This window comes from Liolophura sinensis, unplaced genomic scaffold, assembly GCF_032854445.1.
Source record: "Liolophura sinensis isolate JHLJ2023 unplaced genomic scaffold, CUHK_Ljap_v2 scaffold_14, whole genome shotgun sequence".
In the NCBI taxonomy this organism is placed as follows: domain Eukaryota; kingdom Metazoa; phylum Mollusca; class Polyplacophora; order Chitonida; family Chitonidae; genus Liolophura; species Liolophura sinensis.
In genome coordinates this window covers 178,024-196,118 of record NW_027017953.1, presented here as the reverse complement: position 1 = coordinate 196,118, position 18,095 = coordinate 178,024, and the positions used below count along the sequence as shown (strand labels likewise).

Here is an 18,095-nt window from a genome sequence, read left to right as displayed (position 1 = left end):
TAATATAGCCTTTACTGTAAGACATTTCAGCCATGTGTATATTTTATTTATGACCTGTTGGTGACTTACTCAAATAACCAATATCTGCACAATCAGTGTTCAACTGAATTTAATCATTACACTGTTTTGTCAGTTAAAATGTCACCTCAGATACATCAGTTATCTCGGATACATCAATTATCATCCCAGATACATCAGTTATCATCTCGGATACATCAGTTATCATCTTGGATACATCAGTTATCATCCCAGATACCTCAGTTTTCATCTTGGATACATCAGTTATCATCTTGGATACATCAATTATCATCTCAGATACATTATTTATCTCGGATACATCAATTATCATCCCAGATACATCAGTTATCATCTTGGATACATCAGTTATCATCTTGGATACATCAGTTATCATCTTGGATACATCAATTATCATCTCCGATACATTAGTTATCTTGGATACATCAATTATCATCCCAGTTACATCAGTTATTTCGGATACATCAGTTATATCGGATACATCAAGTATCATCCCAGATACATCAGTTATCATCTTGGATACATCAGTTATTATCTCAGATACATCAATTACCATCCCAGATACATCAGTTATCATCTCGGATACATCAGTTATCATCCCAGATACATAAGTTATCATCTTTGATACATCAATTATCGTCTCGGATCCAGTGTAACATTGTGGCTGTATCCCTACTCCCTATAGTACATGTATGTGAAAAAGCCAGAGACATTTTGAGCTAGAATATTTGGGTTCTTTATAACATATCATTTAAATATTACCATGATCGGATTAAAAATGAATACAACTGGACACTGATACTTTTCAAATCAACCACCATATATATTTAAATACCACAGGTTGCATATGAAATTGAAAAAAGCAAACTATTAATAATTCTGTCCAATGAAATCAAATCTCAGCAGTGCTGTATGATGACAACAGAAGACTTCTCCATCAGCTACATGCAATCATGACGTCCCCACTACCATGGCTACCAACCAACCAACACTTGTATTTCTGAAAGCCTGTTACTCCCATAACAGATTTAATACAACCATTCTGATCACATTGGCTTTCGTTACATTTTTTTCATAAACGCCCGTGTGAATGGGACAATGTGGAGGTTGAACTCACAAATAACAGTTCATTAAAAGGGCCTACATGATAATATTTATTTATCGGGGATGGGTCTGGAGGAAACAACCACACCTAATATACCTCCTGACTTAAAGCTACAGTCGGACAAATGAGAGTTTGTGGTCAGTTACAATTGACCCTATCAAGCACACGTACCGCTATATGGCAGAAACATTATGGCTTAATACCACTTTGCCTATATTATAGACAGATACATGTACCAGTAGCAGTGAGCAGACATACACTACCACATGTGACGCCATAAAACACGTCCTGATATGTTTGAAGGTGAGGTTCATCCTAAAACAAGCCTGTGAGGTTCATCCTAACAACCCATGAGGTTCATCCCAAAACACCCCGTGAGGTTCATCCCAAAACAACCCATGAGGTTCATCCCAAAACATACCGTGAGGTTCATCCCAAAACAACCCCATGAGGTTCATCCCAAAACAACGCCAAGGGGTTCATCCTAAAACATCCCATGAAGTTAATCTCAAAATAACCGGACTGTAATTCATTTACATTTCAAGCTAAATATGTAAAATTTGAATTTGATCTGCGGGAAAAAAAATTTGTCAAACTCGGGCCAAATTTAAAGCAGATATTTTAAGGAACCATCAACCAATCAAAAAAATGGTACTCATTCAATATGCGAACATAATGCATAGATCAGGGTGGTTTTGAAACGTCATGCAAGGTGAGAGGACGTGAATCTCAGAATGTAGGTGTACATGTACCTGTATTTGTTCACTGTGCAGTATGTGCTGCCCTACTTATCCTCCAGTCAGCCAAAATACCCAAACTGAGCACTGCTGTCAATCAACCACATATCAGTTGGTCTAGAAATGAACATTTTTGTGACTATTGTGACTAGCTTATTTTGAGAAATTAATGCATCAAGCATTTCATCTTGACTGACATGCATGATTATTACTTGATCTTGACTGACATGCATGATGATTACTTGATCTTGACTGACATGCATGATTACTTCATCTTGGCTGACAAGCATGATTATTACTTGATCTTGACTGACAGGCATGATTATTACTCGATCTTCACTGACATGCATGATTACTTCATCTTGACTGACATGCATGATGATTACTTCATCTTGACTGACAGGCATGATGATGCATACTTCAATGTCATTCAAACTCTTCTGTGGCCTAATGGTTAGAGCATTTACCTCGAAGTCAGGAGACCCAGGATCAAACCCGGCGAAGTCAAGAGACCCAGGATCAAACCCGGCAAAGTCAGGAGACCCAGGATCAAACCCGGCGAAGTCAGGAGACCCAAGATCAAACCCGGCAAAGTCAGGACACCCAGGATCAAACCCGGCGAAGTCAGGACACCCAGGATCAAACCCGGCGAAGTCAGGAGACCCAGGATCAAACCCGGCGAAGTCAGGACACCCAGGATCAAACCCGGCGAAGTCGGGAGACCCAGGATCAAACCCGGCAAAGTCAGGAGACCCAGCATCAAACCTGGCAAAGTCGGGAGGCCCAGGATCAAACCCGGTGCAGGTCATACAAAAGACTTTAAAAATGGTACTTATTACCTCGCTTGGTGCTCAGCACTGAGAGGTTAGTGCATGGAAACAAGACTGGTTAGCACAATGTCAGTATAATCTGATAGGAAGAGATGTCATGTCTGGTGTCTTCTACATGATACTTCAGTGGCGGCAGCACATTAGTGGCATGGACTCATCAAACTGCAAACTGCAAGCATTCATTTCAGGCCATTCAGCTGGGTTTTCCACTTCCTTATCACATCTCATCCTTGATCAGAATCAGCTGTCATTTGGCTAATTATACTGTAAGGACGTTCCTGAAGGTAACCGACATTTCCTCTGCAAACTTCCTCCCTGATCAGTCAGTCAGCTGATTATACTGTAATGACGTTCCTGAGGGTAACCGGTCCTAGAAAGTACAACGTCATGGTCTAGCTTCCTCGTCACACACTGCATGAAACCTCCTCCCTGATCAACTGCGCCAGTCTTCTGAAACCCTGCCAACACAATTCAAGATGAAACCATCAAAACTGGCGATTGAAAAATGAGAGGTTGCAGAAAGAAAAAATACTGTGCAATGCACTTAAAACTCCTCAGCGTGTATACATATAAAGCATGCACCTGTTTACTTTCGCAGAGTTTTACAGCAGGGTTCTTTTAAAAGCCTTTGTACATCTATGACACAAATTTCCTAATTTAAATTTAAAGCACTGCAGAGACAGAGCGTTGATAAGAATTCCAATTGTTTAGGTAAACAGCTTAAGGGGTGACAAAAAACTTCAATATGTGACAAACATTCCAACATGCAACACTTGATAACAGAGATACACAACCTGCTGGACTCGAGTGTTATCATTTTGCACTGAGAGTAAAGAGCTGAGACTAAGTCAGCTATGGCAGCTGTTTGGTGAATGTACAATTCTTTTGTACAAATGTAAATGAATTTTATATATGCATAAAAGAATTGCACACACTAGTGTGTACATGTATGTATGTTTTTTTTCCACTCGTGCATAATCAGAGAATAAATACCGAAGTGGCTTGTCATACTTACAGCTTTGTATTAAAGATAACCAAGATGTCAGCCAACATGTACAAGTGAGCACTTGAGGTAATGAATTTCTATGTCAGTGTCACCAAATTTGCCTGATCTGAATCCATCTGTATGCATTTCATCATTTAGTTGTTTCCCCTAGGCAGTGCAACTGTTTCAAGATGTTTCCCCTAGGCAGTATAACTGTTTCAAGATGTTTCCCCCAGGCAGTGCAACTGTTTCAAAATGTTTCCCCTAGGCAGTGCAACTGTTTCAAGAAATTCCCCTAGGCAATGCAACTGTATCATTAAGCTGTTTCCCCTAGGCAGTGCGACTGTATCATTAAGCTGTTTCCCCTAGGCAGTGCAACTGTATCATTAAGCTGTTTCCCCTAGGCAGTGCAACTGTATCATTAAGCTGTTTCCCCTGGGCAGTGCAACTGTATCATTAAGCTGTTTCCCCTAGGCAGTGCGACTGTATCATTACACTCTAGACCCTAGACTGTGCAACTGTATCATTACACTGTTGACCCTAGGCAGTTCCAACAGACGGCACGGGGATGAAAAGTGGGGCAATAGCCTTGCTGTTCCAACAGACGGAGCGGGAATCAGAAGTGGTGACGTAGAATTCCTGCTCCAATAGACCGAGCGGGGATGAAAAGCACTGTCATAGGCCTGCTGTTTCCACAGAGCAGCATATTTACATAGACGTACTGATGTGGTTGGTCCTGTATATGGTGCATGTATAACTGTATTCTACGCAAGGCAAGCCGGGCAGCTACATGAAGCTCAGTGTATTGCTGCATGATATCGTAACACAAAGTTACCTCCCCTTAACTGGTAATATTTTGTCTTTAACATAAAATGTTGGTTCAAGCTTTTTGATGACCTACATAGTTCAGGGCATCATGAGACAAACAATATGTTAATACATCAAATACATGTATGCATGTCGTGATTTAGAAACACATTTTTCCCTTTTGGACACACAAGTCCAGATCCATCCAAATCAGACATCGTCCATGAGCTTTCTGGCAGTTAGATTTGAAGTATGCTATGCACACCTAGCTATTCTAAAAAAGCCAAATATATAACAGCAACATGAACAAATCAAGTTTCACTAATTGCAGACAAACCACTTCACTTCCATATATTTATATATTCAGATTTATAAGTAAAGGAAATCGGTAAGAAACCAGGGAACCATCACACCATGTAACCATCACAGTACGTAAATGTCACACTAGGCAATCGACACAGCAGGTAACAGTCACACCAGGCAGCTATCACGCCATGTAACCCTCCCATCATCACAATAGGTATAGGTCACACTAGGTAATCGACACACCAGGTAACAGTCACACCAGGTAGCTGTCACATCAATTAATCCTCACACAAGATACCCATTACACCATCACACCATGTAACTGTCACACTAGGTAATGATCACAGTGTCACACAAGGTAACCATCACACCAGGTAACCATCACACTGTCACACCAGGTAATCATCATACCAGATAACTGACGTAAATCCTCAAAGTCATTCGTTCTGCACATGATCTCCTGGTCAGGGACTAATCTTTCTTTCCACAGATTGCTGTCCATGAGGGAAAAGCTTACCTCATCCATTTGTTCAGGAGTGGCCAGTGAGTAGGCAGCTCTCATGTAGGACGAGGGTGAAGTGTAGTCAGGTAGAAAGATGCTCCCAGGCACAAACAACACCTCCTTCTCCCTGGCCTTCTCCAAAATCAGTTTGTAAGTGTCTGGAATACCATCTAGTTTGATCCAGAGAAACATTCCACCTGTTGGCTCAGACCAATCTGCTAAACCTGGGAAGGAATAGAAGTTGCCACTTTATTGACACGTGCCTTTGTCAGGTCTGATGGTCAGTATTATGGGTGGAGGCTTTGTCAGGTCTGGTGGTCAGTATTATGGGTGGAGGCTTCGTCAGTACTCTGGGTGGAGGCTTCTTCAGGTATGGTGGTCAGTATTATGGGTGGAGGCTTCGTCAGGTATGGTGGTCAGTACTCTGGGTGGAGGCTTTGTAAGGTATGTAGGTCAGAATTACAGGTGGAGGCTTCGTCAGGTATGGTGGTCAGCATTATGGGCGGAGGCTTTATCAGGTATGGTGGACAGTATTATGGGTGGAGGCTTTGTCAGGTATGGAGGTCAGTATTATGGGTGGAGGCTTTGTCAGGTATGGTGGACAGTATTATGGGTGGAGGCTTTGTCAGGTATGGTGGTCAGTATTATGGGTGGAGGCTTTGTCAGATATGGTGGTCAGTATTATGGGTGGAGGCTTTGTCAGGTATGGAGGTCAGTATTATGGGTGGAGGCTTTGTCAGGTATGGTGGACAGTATTATGGGTGGAGGCTTTGTCAGGTATGGTGGTCAGTATTATGGGTGGAGGCTTTGTCAGGTATGGTGGACAGTATTATGGGTGGAGGCTTTGTCAGGTATGGTGGACAGTATTATGGGTGGAGGCTTTGTCAGGTATGGTGGTCAGTATTATGGGTGGAGGCTTTGTCAGATATGGTGGTCAGTATTATGGGTGGAGGCTTCGTCAGGTATGGTGGTCAGTACTCTGGGTGGAGGCTTTGTAAGGTATGTAGGTCAGAATTACAGGTGGAGGCTTTGTCAGGTATCGTGGTCTGTGTTATGGGTGGAGGCTTTGCCAGGTATGGTGGTCAGAATTGTGGGTGGAGATTTTGTCAGGTATGGTGGTCGGTATGGGAGGAGGCTTTGTCAGGTATGGTGGTCAGTATTGTGGGTGGAGGCTTTGTCAGGTATGGTGGTCAGCATTATGGGCGGAGGTTTTGTCAGGTATGGTGGTCGGTATGGGTGGAGGCTTTGTCAGGTATCGTGGTCAGTATTATGGGTGGAGGCTTTGTCAGGTATGGAGGTCAGTATTGTGGGTGGAGGCTTTGTCAGGTATGGTGGTCAGTATTATGGGTGGAGGCTTTGTCAGGTGTGGTGGTCAGTATTGTGGGTGGAGACTTTGTCAGGTATGGTGGTCAGTATTGTGGGTGGAGGCTTTGTCAGGTATGGAGGTCAGTATTGTGGGTGGAGGCTTTGTCAGGTGTGGTGGTCAGTATTGTGGGTGGAGACTTTGTCAGGTATCGTGGTCAGTATTATGGGTGGAGGCTTTGTCAGGTATGGAGGTCAGTATTGTGGGTGGAGGCTTTCTCAGGTGTGGTGGTCAGTATTATGGGTGGAGGCTTTGTCAGATATGGTGGTCAGCATTATGGGCGGAGGCTTTGTCAGGTATGGTGGTCAGTATTATGGGTGTAGACTTTGTCAGGTATGGTGGACAGTATTATCGGTGGAGGCTTTGTCAGATATGGTGGTCAGCATTATGGGCGGAGGCTTGTCAGGTATGGTGGTCAGTATTATGGGTGGAGACTTTGTCAGGTATCGTGGTCTGTGTTATGGGTGGAGGCTTTGTCAGGTATGGTGGTCAGTATTGTGGGTGGAGGTTTTGTCAGGTATGGTGGTCGGTATGGGTGGAGGCTTTGTCAGGTATGGTGGTCAGTATTGTGGGTGGAGGCTTTGTCAGGTATGGTGGTTGGTATTATGGGTGGAGACATTGTCAGATATGGTGGCCTGTATTGTGGGTGGAGGCTTTGTCAGGTATGGTGGTCAGTATTGTGGGCGGAGGCTTTGTCAGGTATGGTGGTCAGTATTGTGGGTGGAGGATTTGTCAGGTATGGTGTTCAGTATTGTGGGTGGAGGCTTTGTCAGGTTTGGTGGTCAGTATTATGGGTGGAGGCTTTGTCAGGTATGGTGGTTAGTATTGTGGGTGGAGGATTTGTCAGGTATGGTGTTCAGTATTATGGGTGGAGGCTTTGTCAGGTATGGTAATCAGTATTATAGGTGGAGACTTTGTCAGGTATGGTGGTCAGTATTACGAGTGGAGGCTTTGTCAGGTATGGTGGTCAGTATTGTACGTGGAGGCTTTGTCAGGTATGGTGGTCAGTATTATGGGTGGAGGCTTTGTCAGGTATGGTGGTCAGTATTATGGGTGGAGACTTTGTCAGGTCTGGTGGTCAGTATTGTGGGTGGAGGCTTTGTCAGGTATGGTGGTCAGTATTATGGGTGGAGACTTTGTCAGGTCTGGTGGTCAGTATTATGAGTGGAGGCTTTGTCAGGTCTGGTGGTCAGTATTGTGGGTGGAGGCTTTGTCAGGTATAGTGGTCAGTATTGTGGGTGGAGACTTTGTCAGGTATGGAGGTCAGTATTGTGGGTGGAGACTTTGTCAGGTGTGGTGGTCAGTATTATGGGTGGAGGCTTCGTCAGGTATGGTGGTCAGTATTATGGGTGGAGGCTTTGTCAGGTATGGTGGTCAGTATTGTGGGTGGAGGCTTTGTCAGGTATGGTGGCCTTCAAGCTTATAGCCACAGTTCAAGCTCTTAGCCACTCAATGTCTTAGCCATTCCAAGCTGTCAACTACTTAAGCTCTCAGTTACTCAAAGCTCTTAGTCACCCCAAGGTTCAACAACTGAAAGGTCTGAGTCACTCCATGTCCTCATCCACATCGAACTCTCAGCTATTCCATCTCTCAGCGACTCCAGCTCTCAGTCACTTCAAGATCTCAGCCACTCCACAGTCACAGTCTCACAAAGCTTACAGCCACTTAGCTCTCGGCCACTCAGAATGGTCCTCAGCTTGTTTGAGTCACCCACCTTTGAGATGTTTTTCTGCCATTTTTAAACAAATGTCTCTTCTTTCTCTGTAGAAACTGGCAACTTTCTCCACATGTTTGTCAAACCCTTCAGACCCCCAGTCCTGCAGTAACTTTAGTAACAACACCTAGTGACAGAAAGGGGAACACTGTGTTACCTAGCCATGGTGCCAGGGGCTAGACACATTGTAGCCAGGTACATGTAAGAGTTAAACTAAAAGCCTTTGAAAAAGTAGTTCATAATTTAAACAGATTTGCCTGTACGAGACAAAACACTGCAAACCTTCAGTTCAATACATCAGTATATTTTTAGATACCACCACACCCAGGGAGCATCAATTATGAAATATCTCCCCTGTGTCATGGTGCTTAACGAGTATATGCAACACCTGAGCACAATACATGCTGGACAATTTCAGATACCACTTTAAACAATCTATTCTAATGCAAATGTCAGGCCTTTTACAATTTATGGTTCATATTATTATTATTATTATGATTGTATACATTATCAAGCATTGATAAACAGCAAGCCAGGTTGTTCCTAAATAATGCCAGTACTCCCACATTTTGTGACCAACATACCGATAACAGTGCCAATGTTACCTGAGAGAGACTGCTGCAGTGTAGGACAGAGGCCTGCATGTGGAGGATGATTCTGTCCACTAGTGTCCTGGGACCAGTCACAAAGCCAACCCTCATCCTGACAACAGCAGGAAGTTTCTATTACAGTCTCACAAGTGCAGGAATCTGCAGTGTAGGACAGAGGTCTGCATGTGGAGAAGGATTCTGTCCACAAGTGTCCTGGGACCAGTCACAAAGCCAACACTCATCCTGACAACAACAGGAAGTTTCTATTACAGTCTTACAAGTGCAGGAAGCTGCAGTGTAGGACAGAGGCCTGCATGTGGAGAAGGATTCTGTCCACAAGTGTCCTGGGACCAGTCACAAAGCCAACACTCATCCTGACAACAACAGGAAGTTTCTATTACAGTCTTACAAGTGCAGGAAGCTGCAGTGTAGGACAGAGGCCTGCATGTGGGGAATGATTCTGTCCACTAGTGTCCTGGGACCAGTCACAAAGCCAACCCTCGTCCTGACAACAGCAGGCAGTTTCTATTACATAGTCTTACAAGTGCAGGAATCTGCAGTGTAGGACAGAGGTCTGCATGTGGAGAAGGATTCTGTCCACCAGTGTCCTGGGACCAGTCACAAAGCCAACACTCATCCTGACAACAACAGGCAGTTTCTATTACATAGTCTTACAAGTGCAGGAATCTGCAGTGTAGGACAGAGGTCTGCATGTGGAGAATGATTCTGTCCACTAGTGTCCTGGGACCAGTCACAAAGCCAACCCTCATCCTGACAACAACAGGCAGTTTCTATTACATAGTCTTACAAGTGCAGGAATCTGCAGTGTAGGACAGAGGCCTGCATGTGGAGGATGATTCTGTCCACTAGTGTCCTGGGACCAGTCACAAAGCCAACACTCATCCTGACAACAGCAGGCAGTTTCTATTACACAGTCTTATAAGTGTAGGAATCTGCAGTGTAGGACAGAGGCCTGCATGTGGAGGATGATTCTGTCCACTAGTGTCCTGGGACCAGTCACAAAGCCAACACTCATCCTGACAACAGCAGGCAGTTTCTATTACAGTCTCACAAGTGCAGGAATCTGCAGTGTAGGACAGAGGCCTGCATGTGGAGGATGATTCTGTCCACTAGTGTCCTGGGACCAGTCACAAAGCCAACCCTCATCCTGACAACAGCAGGCAGTTTCTATTACACAGTCTTACAAGTGCAGGAAGCTGCAGTGTAGGACAGAGGCCTGCATGTGGAGGATGATTCTGTCCACCAGTGTCCTGGGACCAGTCACAAAGCCAACCCTCGTCCTGACAACAGCAGGCAGTTTCTATTACACAGTCTTATAAGTGCAGGAATCTGCAGTGTAGGACAGAGGCCTGTATGTGGAGAAGGATTCTGTCCACCAGTGTCCTGGGACCAGTCACAAAGCCAACCCTCGTCCTGACAACAGCAGGCAGTTTCTATTACAGTCTCACAAGTGCAGGAATCTGCAGTGTAGGACAGAGACCTGCATGTGGAGAATGATTCTGTCCACCAGTGTCCTGGGACCAGTCACAAAGCCAACACTCATCCTGACAACAGCAGGCAGTTTCTATTACATAGTCTCACAAGTGCAGGAATCTGCAGTGTAGGACAGAGACCTGAATGTGGAGGATGATTCTGTCCACCAGTGTCCTGGGACCAGTCACAAAGCCAACACTCATCCTGATAACAGCAGGCAGTTTCTATTACATAGTCTTACAAGTGGAGGAATCTGCAGTGTAGGACAGAGGCCTGCATGTGGAGGATGATTCTGTCCACCAGTGTCCTGGGACCAGTCACAAAGCCAACACTCATCCTGACAACAGCAGGCAGTTTCTATTACAGTCTCACAAGTGCAGGAATCTGCAGTGTAGGACAGAGGCCTGCATGTGGAGGATGATTCTGTCCACCAGTGTCCTGGGACCAGTCACAAAGCCAACCCTCGTCCTGACAACAGCAGGCAGTTTCTATTACACAGTCTTATAAGTGCAGGAATCTGCAGTGTAGGACAGAGACCTGCATGTGGAGGATGATTCTGTCCACCAGTGTCCTGGGACCAGTCACAAAGCCAACCCTCGTCCTGACAACAGCAGGCAGTTTCTATTACAGTCTCACAAGTGCAGGAATCTGCAGTGTAGGACAGAGGCCTGCATGTGGAGGATGATTCTGTCCACCAGTGTCCTGGGACCAGTCACAAAGCCAACCCTCATCCTGACAACAGCAGGAAGTTTCTATTACAGTCTCACAAGTGCAGGAATCTGCAGTGTAGGACAGAGACCTGCATGTGGAGGATGATTCTGTCCACTAGTGTCCTGGGACCAGTCACAAAGCCAACCCTCGTCCTGACAACAGCAGGCAGTTTCTATTACACAGTCTTACAAGTGCAGGAATCTGCAGTGTAGGACAGAGGTCTGCATGTGGAGAATGATTCTGTCCACTAGTGTCCTGGGACCAGTCACAAAGCCAACCCTCGTCCTGACAACAGCAGGCAGTTTCTATTACAGTCTCACAAGTGCAGGAAGCTGCAGTGTAGGACAGAGGTCTGCATGTGGAGAATGATTCTGTCCACTAGTGTCCTGGGACCAGTCACAAAGCCAACCCTCGTCCTGACAACAGCAGGCAGTTTCTATTACACAGTCTTATAAGTGCAGGAATCTGCAGTGTAGGACAGAGACCTGCATGTGGAGAATGATTCTGTCCACTAGTGTCCTGGGACCAGTCACAAAGCCAACACTCATCCTGACAACAGCAGGCAGTTTCTATTACACAGTCTTATAAGTGCAGGAAGCTGCAGTGTAGGACAGAGACCTGCATGTGGGGAATGATTCTGTCCACTAGTGTCCTGGGACCAGTCACAAAGCCAACCCTCATCCTGACAACAGCAGGCAGTTTCTATTACACAGTCTTATAAGTGCAGGAATCTGCAGTGTAGGACAGAGGCCTGCATGTGGAGGATGATTCTGTCCACCAGTGTCCTGGGACCAGTCACAAAGCCAACCCTCGTCCTGACAACAGCAGGCAGTTTCTATTACATAGTCTTACAAGTGCAGGAATCTGCAGTGTAGGACAGAGACCTGCATGTGGAGAATGATTCTGTCCACCAGTGTCCTGGGACCAGTCACAAAGCCAACCCTCGTCCTGACAACAGCAGGCAGTTTCTATTACATAGTCTTACAAGTGCAGGAATCTGCAGTGTAGGACAGAGGCCTGCATGTGGAGGATGATTCTGTCCACTAGTGTCCTGGGACCAGTCACAAAGCCAACACTCATCCTGACAACAGCAGGCAGTTTCTATTACAGTCTCACAAGTGCAGGAAGCTGCAGTGTAGGACAGAGGCCTGCATGTGGAGGATGATTCTGTCCACTAGTGTCCTGGGACCAGTCACAAAGCCAACACTCATCCTGACAACAGCAGGCAGTTTCTATTACAGTCTCACAAGTGCAGGAAGCTGCAGTGTAGGACAGAGGCCTGCATGTGGAGAATGATTCTGTCCACCAGTGTCCTGGGACCAGTCACAAAGCCAACACTCATCCTGACAACAGCAGGCAGTTTCTATTACATAGTCTCACAAGTGCAGGAATCTGCAGTGTAGGACAGAGACCTGAATGTGGAGGATGATTCTGTCCACTAGTGTCCTGGGACCAGTCACAAAGCCAACACTCATCCTGACAACAGCAGGCAGTTTCTATTACAGTCTCACAAGTGCAGGAAGCTGCAGTGTAGGACAGAGGCCTGCATGTGGAGGATGATTCTGTCCACTAGTGTCCTGGGACCAGTCACAAAGCCAACACTCATCCTGACAACAGCAGGCAGTTTCTATTACAGTCTCACAAGTGCAGGAAGCTGCAGTGTAGGACAGAGGTCTGCATGTGGAGAATGATTCTGTCCACCAGTGTCCTGGGACCAGTCACAAAGCCAACACTCATCCTGACAACAGCAGGCAGTTTCTATTACAGTCTCACAAGTGCAGGAAGCTGCAGTGTAGGACAGAGACCTGCATGTGGAGAATGATTCTGTCCACAAGTGTCCTGGGACCAGTCACAAAGCCAACCCTCATCCTGACAACAGCAGGCAGTTTCTATTACACAGTCTTATAAGTGCAGGAATCTGCAGTGTAGGACAGAGGCCTGCATGTGGAGGATGATTCTGTCCACCAGTGTCCTGGGACCAGTCACAAAGCCAACCCTCATCCTGACAACAGCAGGCAGTTTCTATTACACAGTCTTATAAGTGCAGGAATCTGCAGTGTAGGACAGAGGCCTGCATGTGGAGAAGGATTCTGTCCACTAGTGTCCTGGGACCAGTCACAAAGCCAACACTCATCCTGACAACAGCAGGCAGTTTCTATTACAGTCTCACAAGTGCAGGAAGCTGCAGTGTAGGACAGAGACCTGCATGTGGAGAATGATTCTGTCCACTAGTGTCCTGGGACCAGTCACAAAGCCAACACTCATCCTGACAACAGCAGGCAGTTTCTATTACATAGTCTTACAAGTGCAGGAATCTGCAGTGTAGGACAGAGACCTGCATGTGGAGGATGATTCTGTCCACCAGTGTCCTGGGACCAGTCACAAAGCCAACACTCATCCTGACAACAGCAGGCAGTTTCTATTACATAGTCTTACAAGTGCAGGAATCTGCAGTGTAGGACAGAGACCTGCATGTGGAGAATGATTCTGTCCACTAGTGTCCTGGGACCAGTCACAAAGCCAACCCTCATCCTGACAACAGCAGGCAGTTTCTATTACAGTCTCACAAGTGCAGGAAGCTGCAGTGTAGGACAGAGACCTGCATGTGGGGAATGATTCTGTCCACTAGTGTCCTGGGACCAGTCACAAAGCCAACCCTCGTCCTGACAACAGCAGGCAGTTTCTATTACATAGTCTTACAAGTGCAGGAATCTGCAGTGTAGGACAGAGACCTGCATGTGGGGAATGATTCTGTCCACTAGTGTCCTGGGACCAGTCACAAAGCCAACCCTCATCCTGACAACAGCAGGCAGTTTCTATTACACAGTCTTATAAGTGCAGGAATCTGCAGTGTAGGACAGAGACCTGCATGTGGGGAATGATTCTGTCCACTAGTGTCCTGGGACCAGTCACAAAGCCAACCCTCGTCCTGACAACAGCAGGCAGTTTCTATTACATAGTCTTACAAGTGCAGGAATCTGCAGTGTAGGACAGAGGCCTGCATGTGGAGGATGATTCTGTCCACCAGTGTCCTGGGACCAGTCACAAAGCCAACACTCATCCTGACAACAGCAGGCAGTTTCTATTACAGTCTCACAAGTGCAGGAAGCTGCAGTGTAGGACAGAGACCTGCATGTGGAGAATGATTCTGTCCACTAGTGTCCTGGGACCAGTCACAAAGCCAACCCTCGTCCTGACAACAGCAGGCAGTTTCTATTACACAGTCTTACAAGTGCAGGAATCTGCAGTGTAGGACAGAGACCTGCATGTGGAGAAGGATTCTGTCCACCAGTGTCCTGGGACCAGTCACAAAGCCAACCCTCATCCTGACAACAGCAGGCAGTTTCTATTACATAGTCTCACAAGTGCAGGAATCTGCAGTGTAGGACAGAGACCTGCATGTGGGGAATGATTCTGTCCACTAGTGTCCTGGGACCAGTCACAAAGCCAACACTCATCCTGACAACAACAGGAAGTTTCTATTACATAGTCTCACAAGTGCAGGAATCTGCAGTGTAGGACAGAGACCTGCATGTGGAGGATGATTCTGTCCACCAGTGTCCTGGGACCAGTCACAAAGCCAACCCTCATCCTGACAACAGCAGGCAGTTTCTATTACATAGTCTCACAAGTGCAGGAATCTGCAGTGTAGGACAGAGACCTGCATGTGGGGAATGATTCTGTCCACTAGTGTCCTGGGACCAGTCACAAAGCCAACCCTCGTCCTGACAACAGCAGGCAGTTTCTATTACATAGTCTTACAAGTGCAGGAATCTGCAGTGTAGGACAGAGGCCTGAATGTGGAGGATGATTCTGTCCACTAGTGTCCTGGGACCAGTCACAAAGCCAACCCTCATCCTGACAACAGCAGGCAGTTTCTATTACACAGTCTTACAAGTGGAGGAATCTGCAGTGTAGGACAGAGACCTGCATGTGGAGGATGATTCTGTCCACTAGTGTCCTGGGACCAGTCACAAAGCCAACCCTCATCCTGACAACAACAGGCAGTTTCTATCACACAGTCTTTACAAGTGCAGGAAGCTGCAGTGCCTTGGGCAAGTCACCAGCCTGCACAAACTAAATTATGAAATATTCAAGGTATCACATACAACTTGCCCAATATTGATATAAACCGCCCGGAATTTTGATGATTAGGTGCTATCTAAATTACTTGCTGATTTCCACATGTTTGACGTCATTAGTTTTCCCACGGTCATCTGCTTTTCCTGATGTTTTATTGGTTAAAAATGAATGCAGGGATGTTCCATTTACATCCAAAGAAAAACAGTGTAAAACATTCTAGTCATGTGGCACTGTCATGACGATTTCTGTGCACATCTGTTCGTGGTTCATACTTTTCAGGAGGTCATTTCTTTGTTTGTTTTGAAAAGTTTTGGATTTGAACTTTCGTCAGACAACATGTTGGGTCCACAGTCAGATGCTTATACCACTAGACTCAAGCTGTTGTGAGAGAATGTGATTTTAGACGTATTTATTAAGACATGAACATGGTAAATGGACTATCTCTGAAAAGCACCTCTTCCATATTTGGCCAGCCCCATTCAGGGAAGCATGAGTGAACTGACCTAAGTACTGACGTAGAAAGTTACAAACAAACAGACAGCACCCTAGTCTTTACCACATCCAGATTGTCACACAGCCTACCCGTGTTGTTCGCTGCTTAATGTCTCCATGGCAGCACAAACTGTGAGAGCGGGAAATGTACATATTCCCTGACGACGGCCAGGACTCAACTCGTACTTTGTGTGTCTCATAGCTACATGTAGGAGGTACACAACTATGTCATCCTGTATGAGTGCACATTGAATTCACACCTTGTGTGCCTTGTAGCTACATGTAGGAGGCACACAACTATGTCACCCTGTATGAGTGCACATTGAATTCACACCTTGTGTGTCTCATAGCTACATGTAGGAGGTACACAACTATGTCATCCTGTATGAGTGCACATTGAATTCACACCTTGTGTGCCTTGTAGCTACATGTAGGAGGTACACAACTATGTCACCCTGTATGAGTGCATGTTGAATTCACACCTTGTGTGCCTTGTAGCTACATGTAGGAGGTACACAACTATGTCATCCTGTATGAGTGCACATTGAATTCACACCTTGTGTGTCTCATAGCTACATGTAGGAGGTACACAACTATGTCACCCTGTATGAGTGCACATTGAATTCACACCTTGTGTGCCTTGTAGCTACATGTAGGAGGTACACAACTATGTCACCCTGTATGAGTGCACATTGAATTCACACTTTGTGTGCCTTGTAGCTACATGTAGGAGGCACACAACTATGTCACCCTGTATGAGTGCACATTGAATTCACACCTTGTGTGCCTTGTAGCTACATGTAGGAGGCACACAACTATGTCACCCTGTATGAGTGCACATTGAATTCACACCTTGTGTGTCTCATAGCTACATGTAGGAGGTACACAACTATGTCACCCTGTATGAGTGCACATTGAATTCACACTTTGTGTGCCTTGTAGCTACATGTAGGAGGTACACAACTATGTCACCCTGTATGAGTGCACATTGAATTCACACTTTGTGTGCCTTGTAGCTACATGTAGGAGGTACACAACTATGTCACCCTATATGAGTGCACATTGAATTCACACCTTGTGTGCCTTGTAGCTACATGTAGGAGGCACACAACTATGTCACCCTGTATGAGTGCACATTGAATTCACACCTTGTGTCCCTTGTAGCTACATGTAGGAGGCACACAACTATGTCACCCTGTATGAGTGCATGTTGAATTCGCACTTTGTGTGCCTCATAGCTACATGAAGGAGTCACATAACTATGTCACCCTGTATGAGTGCATGTTGAATTCGCACCTTGTGTCCCTTATAGCCACATGTAGGAGGTACACAACTATGTCATCCTGTATGAGTGCATGTTGAATTCACACCTTGCGTGCCTTGTAGCTACATGTAGGAGGTTAACAACTATGTCATCCTGTATGAGTGCATGTTGAATTCGCACCTTGTGTCCCTTATAGCCACATGTAGGAGGTACACAACTATGTCACCCTGTATGAGTGCATGTTGAATTCACACCTTGTGCGCCTCATAGTTGCTGTACATGTAGGAGGCACACAACTATGTCATCCTGTATGAGTGCACGTTGAATTCACACCTTGTGTGTCTCATAGCTACATGTAGGAGGCACACAACTATGTCATCCTGTATGAGTGCATGTTGAATTTGCACCTTGCATGCCTCATAGCTACATGTAGGAGGCACACAACTATGTCATCCTGTATGAGTGCATGTTGAATTTGCACCTTGCATGCCTCATAGCTACATGTAGGAGGCACACAACTATGTCATCCTGTATGAGTGCATGTTGAATTTGCACCTTGCGTGCCTTGTAGCTACATGTAGGAGGTTAACAACTATGTCATCCTGTATGAGTGCATGTTGAATTCGCAACCTGCGTGCCTTGTAGCTACATGTAGGAGGCACACAACTATGTCATCCTGTATAAGTGCATGTTGAATTCGCACCTTGCGTGCCTTGTAGCTACATGTAGGAGACACACAACTATGTCATCCTGTATGAGTGCATGTTGAATTCGCACCTTGCATGCCTCATAGCTACATGTAGGAGGCACACAACTATGTCATCCTGTATGAGTGCATGTTGAATTCGCACCTTGCATGCCTCATAGCTACATGTAGGAGGCACACAACTATGTCATCCTGTATGAGTGCATGTTGAATTCGCAACCTGCGTGCCTTGTAGCTACATGTAGGAGGCAAACAACTATGTCACCCTGTATGAGTGCATGTTGAATTCGCAACCTGCGTGCCTTGTAGCTACATGTAGGAGGCACACAACTATGTCACCCTGTATGAGTGCATGTTGAATTCGCAACCT

The 18,095-nt window shown here is 45.7% G+C and overlaps 1 protein-coding gene across 1 annotated transcript in view; it reads right to left on the bottom strand.

Moving 5' to 3' along the window:
* LOC135481259 (kynurenine/alpha-aminoadipate aminotransferase, mitochondrial-like) overlaps positions 1-18,095 on the bottom strand; it is a 55,420-nt gene continuing 37,325 nt past the window's right edge. The window contains exons 9-12 of the mRNA XM_064761106.1: positions 8,991-9,087; positions 8,386-8,512; positions 5,324-5,532; positions 1-3,166 (exon numbers count right to left, since the gene is read on the bottom strand). Coding sequence (XP_064617176.1) covers positions 3,113-3,166; positions 5,324-5,532; positions 8,386-8,512; positions 8,991-9,087 — 487 coding nt within the window. The 3' untranslated portion in view covers positions 1-3,112. The remainder of the gene's footprint in view (positions 3,167-5,323; positions 5,533-8,385; positions 8,513-8,990; positions 9,088-18,095) is intronic.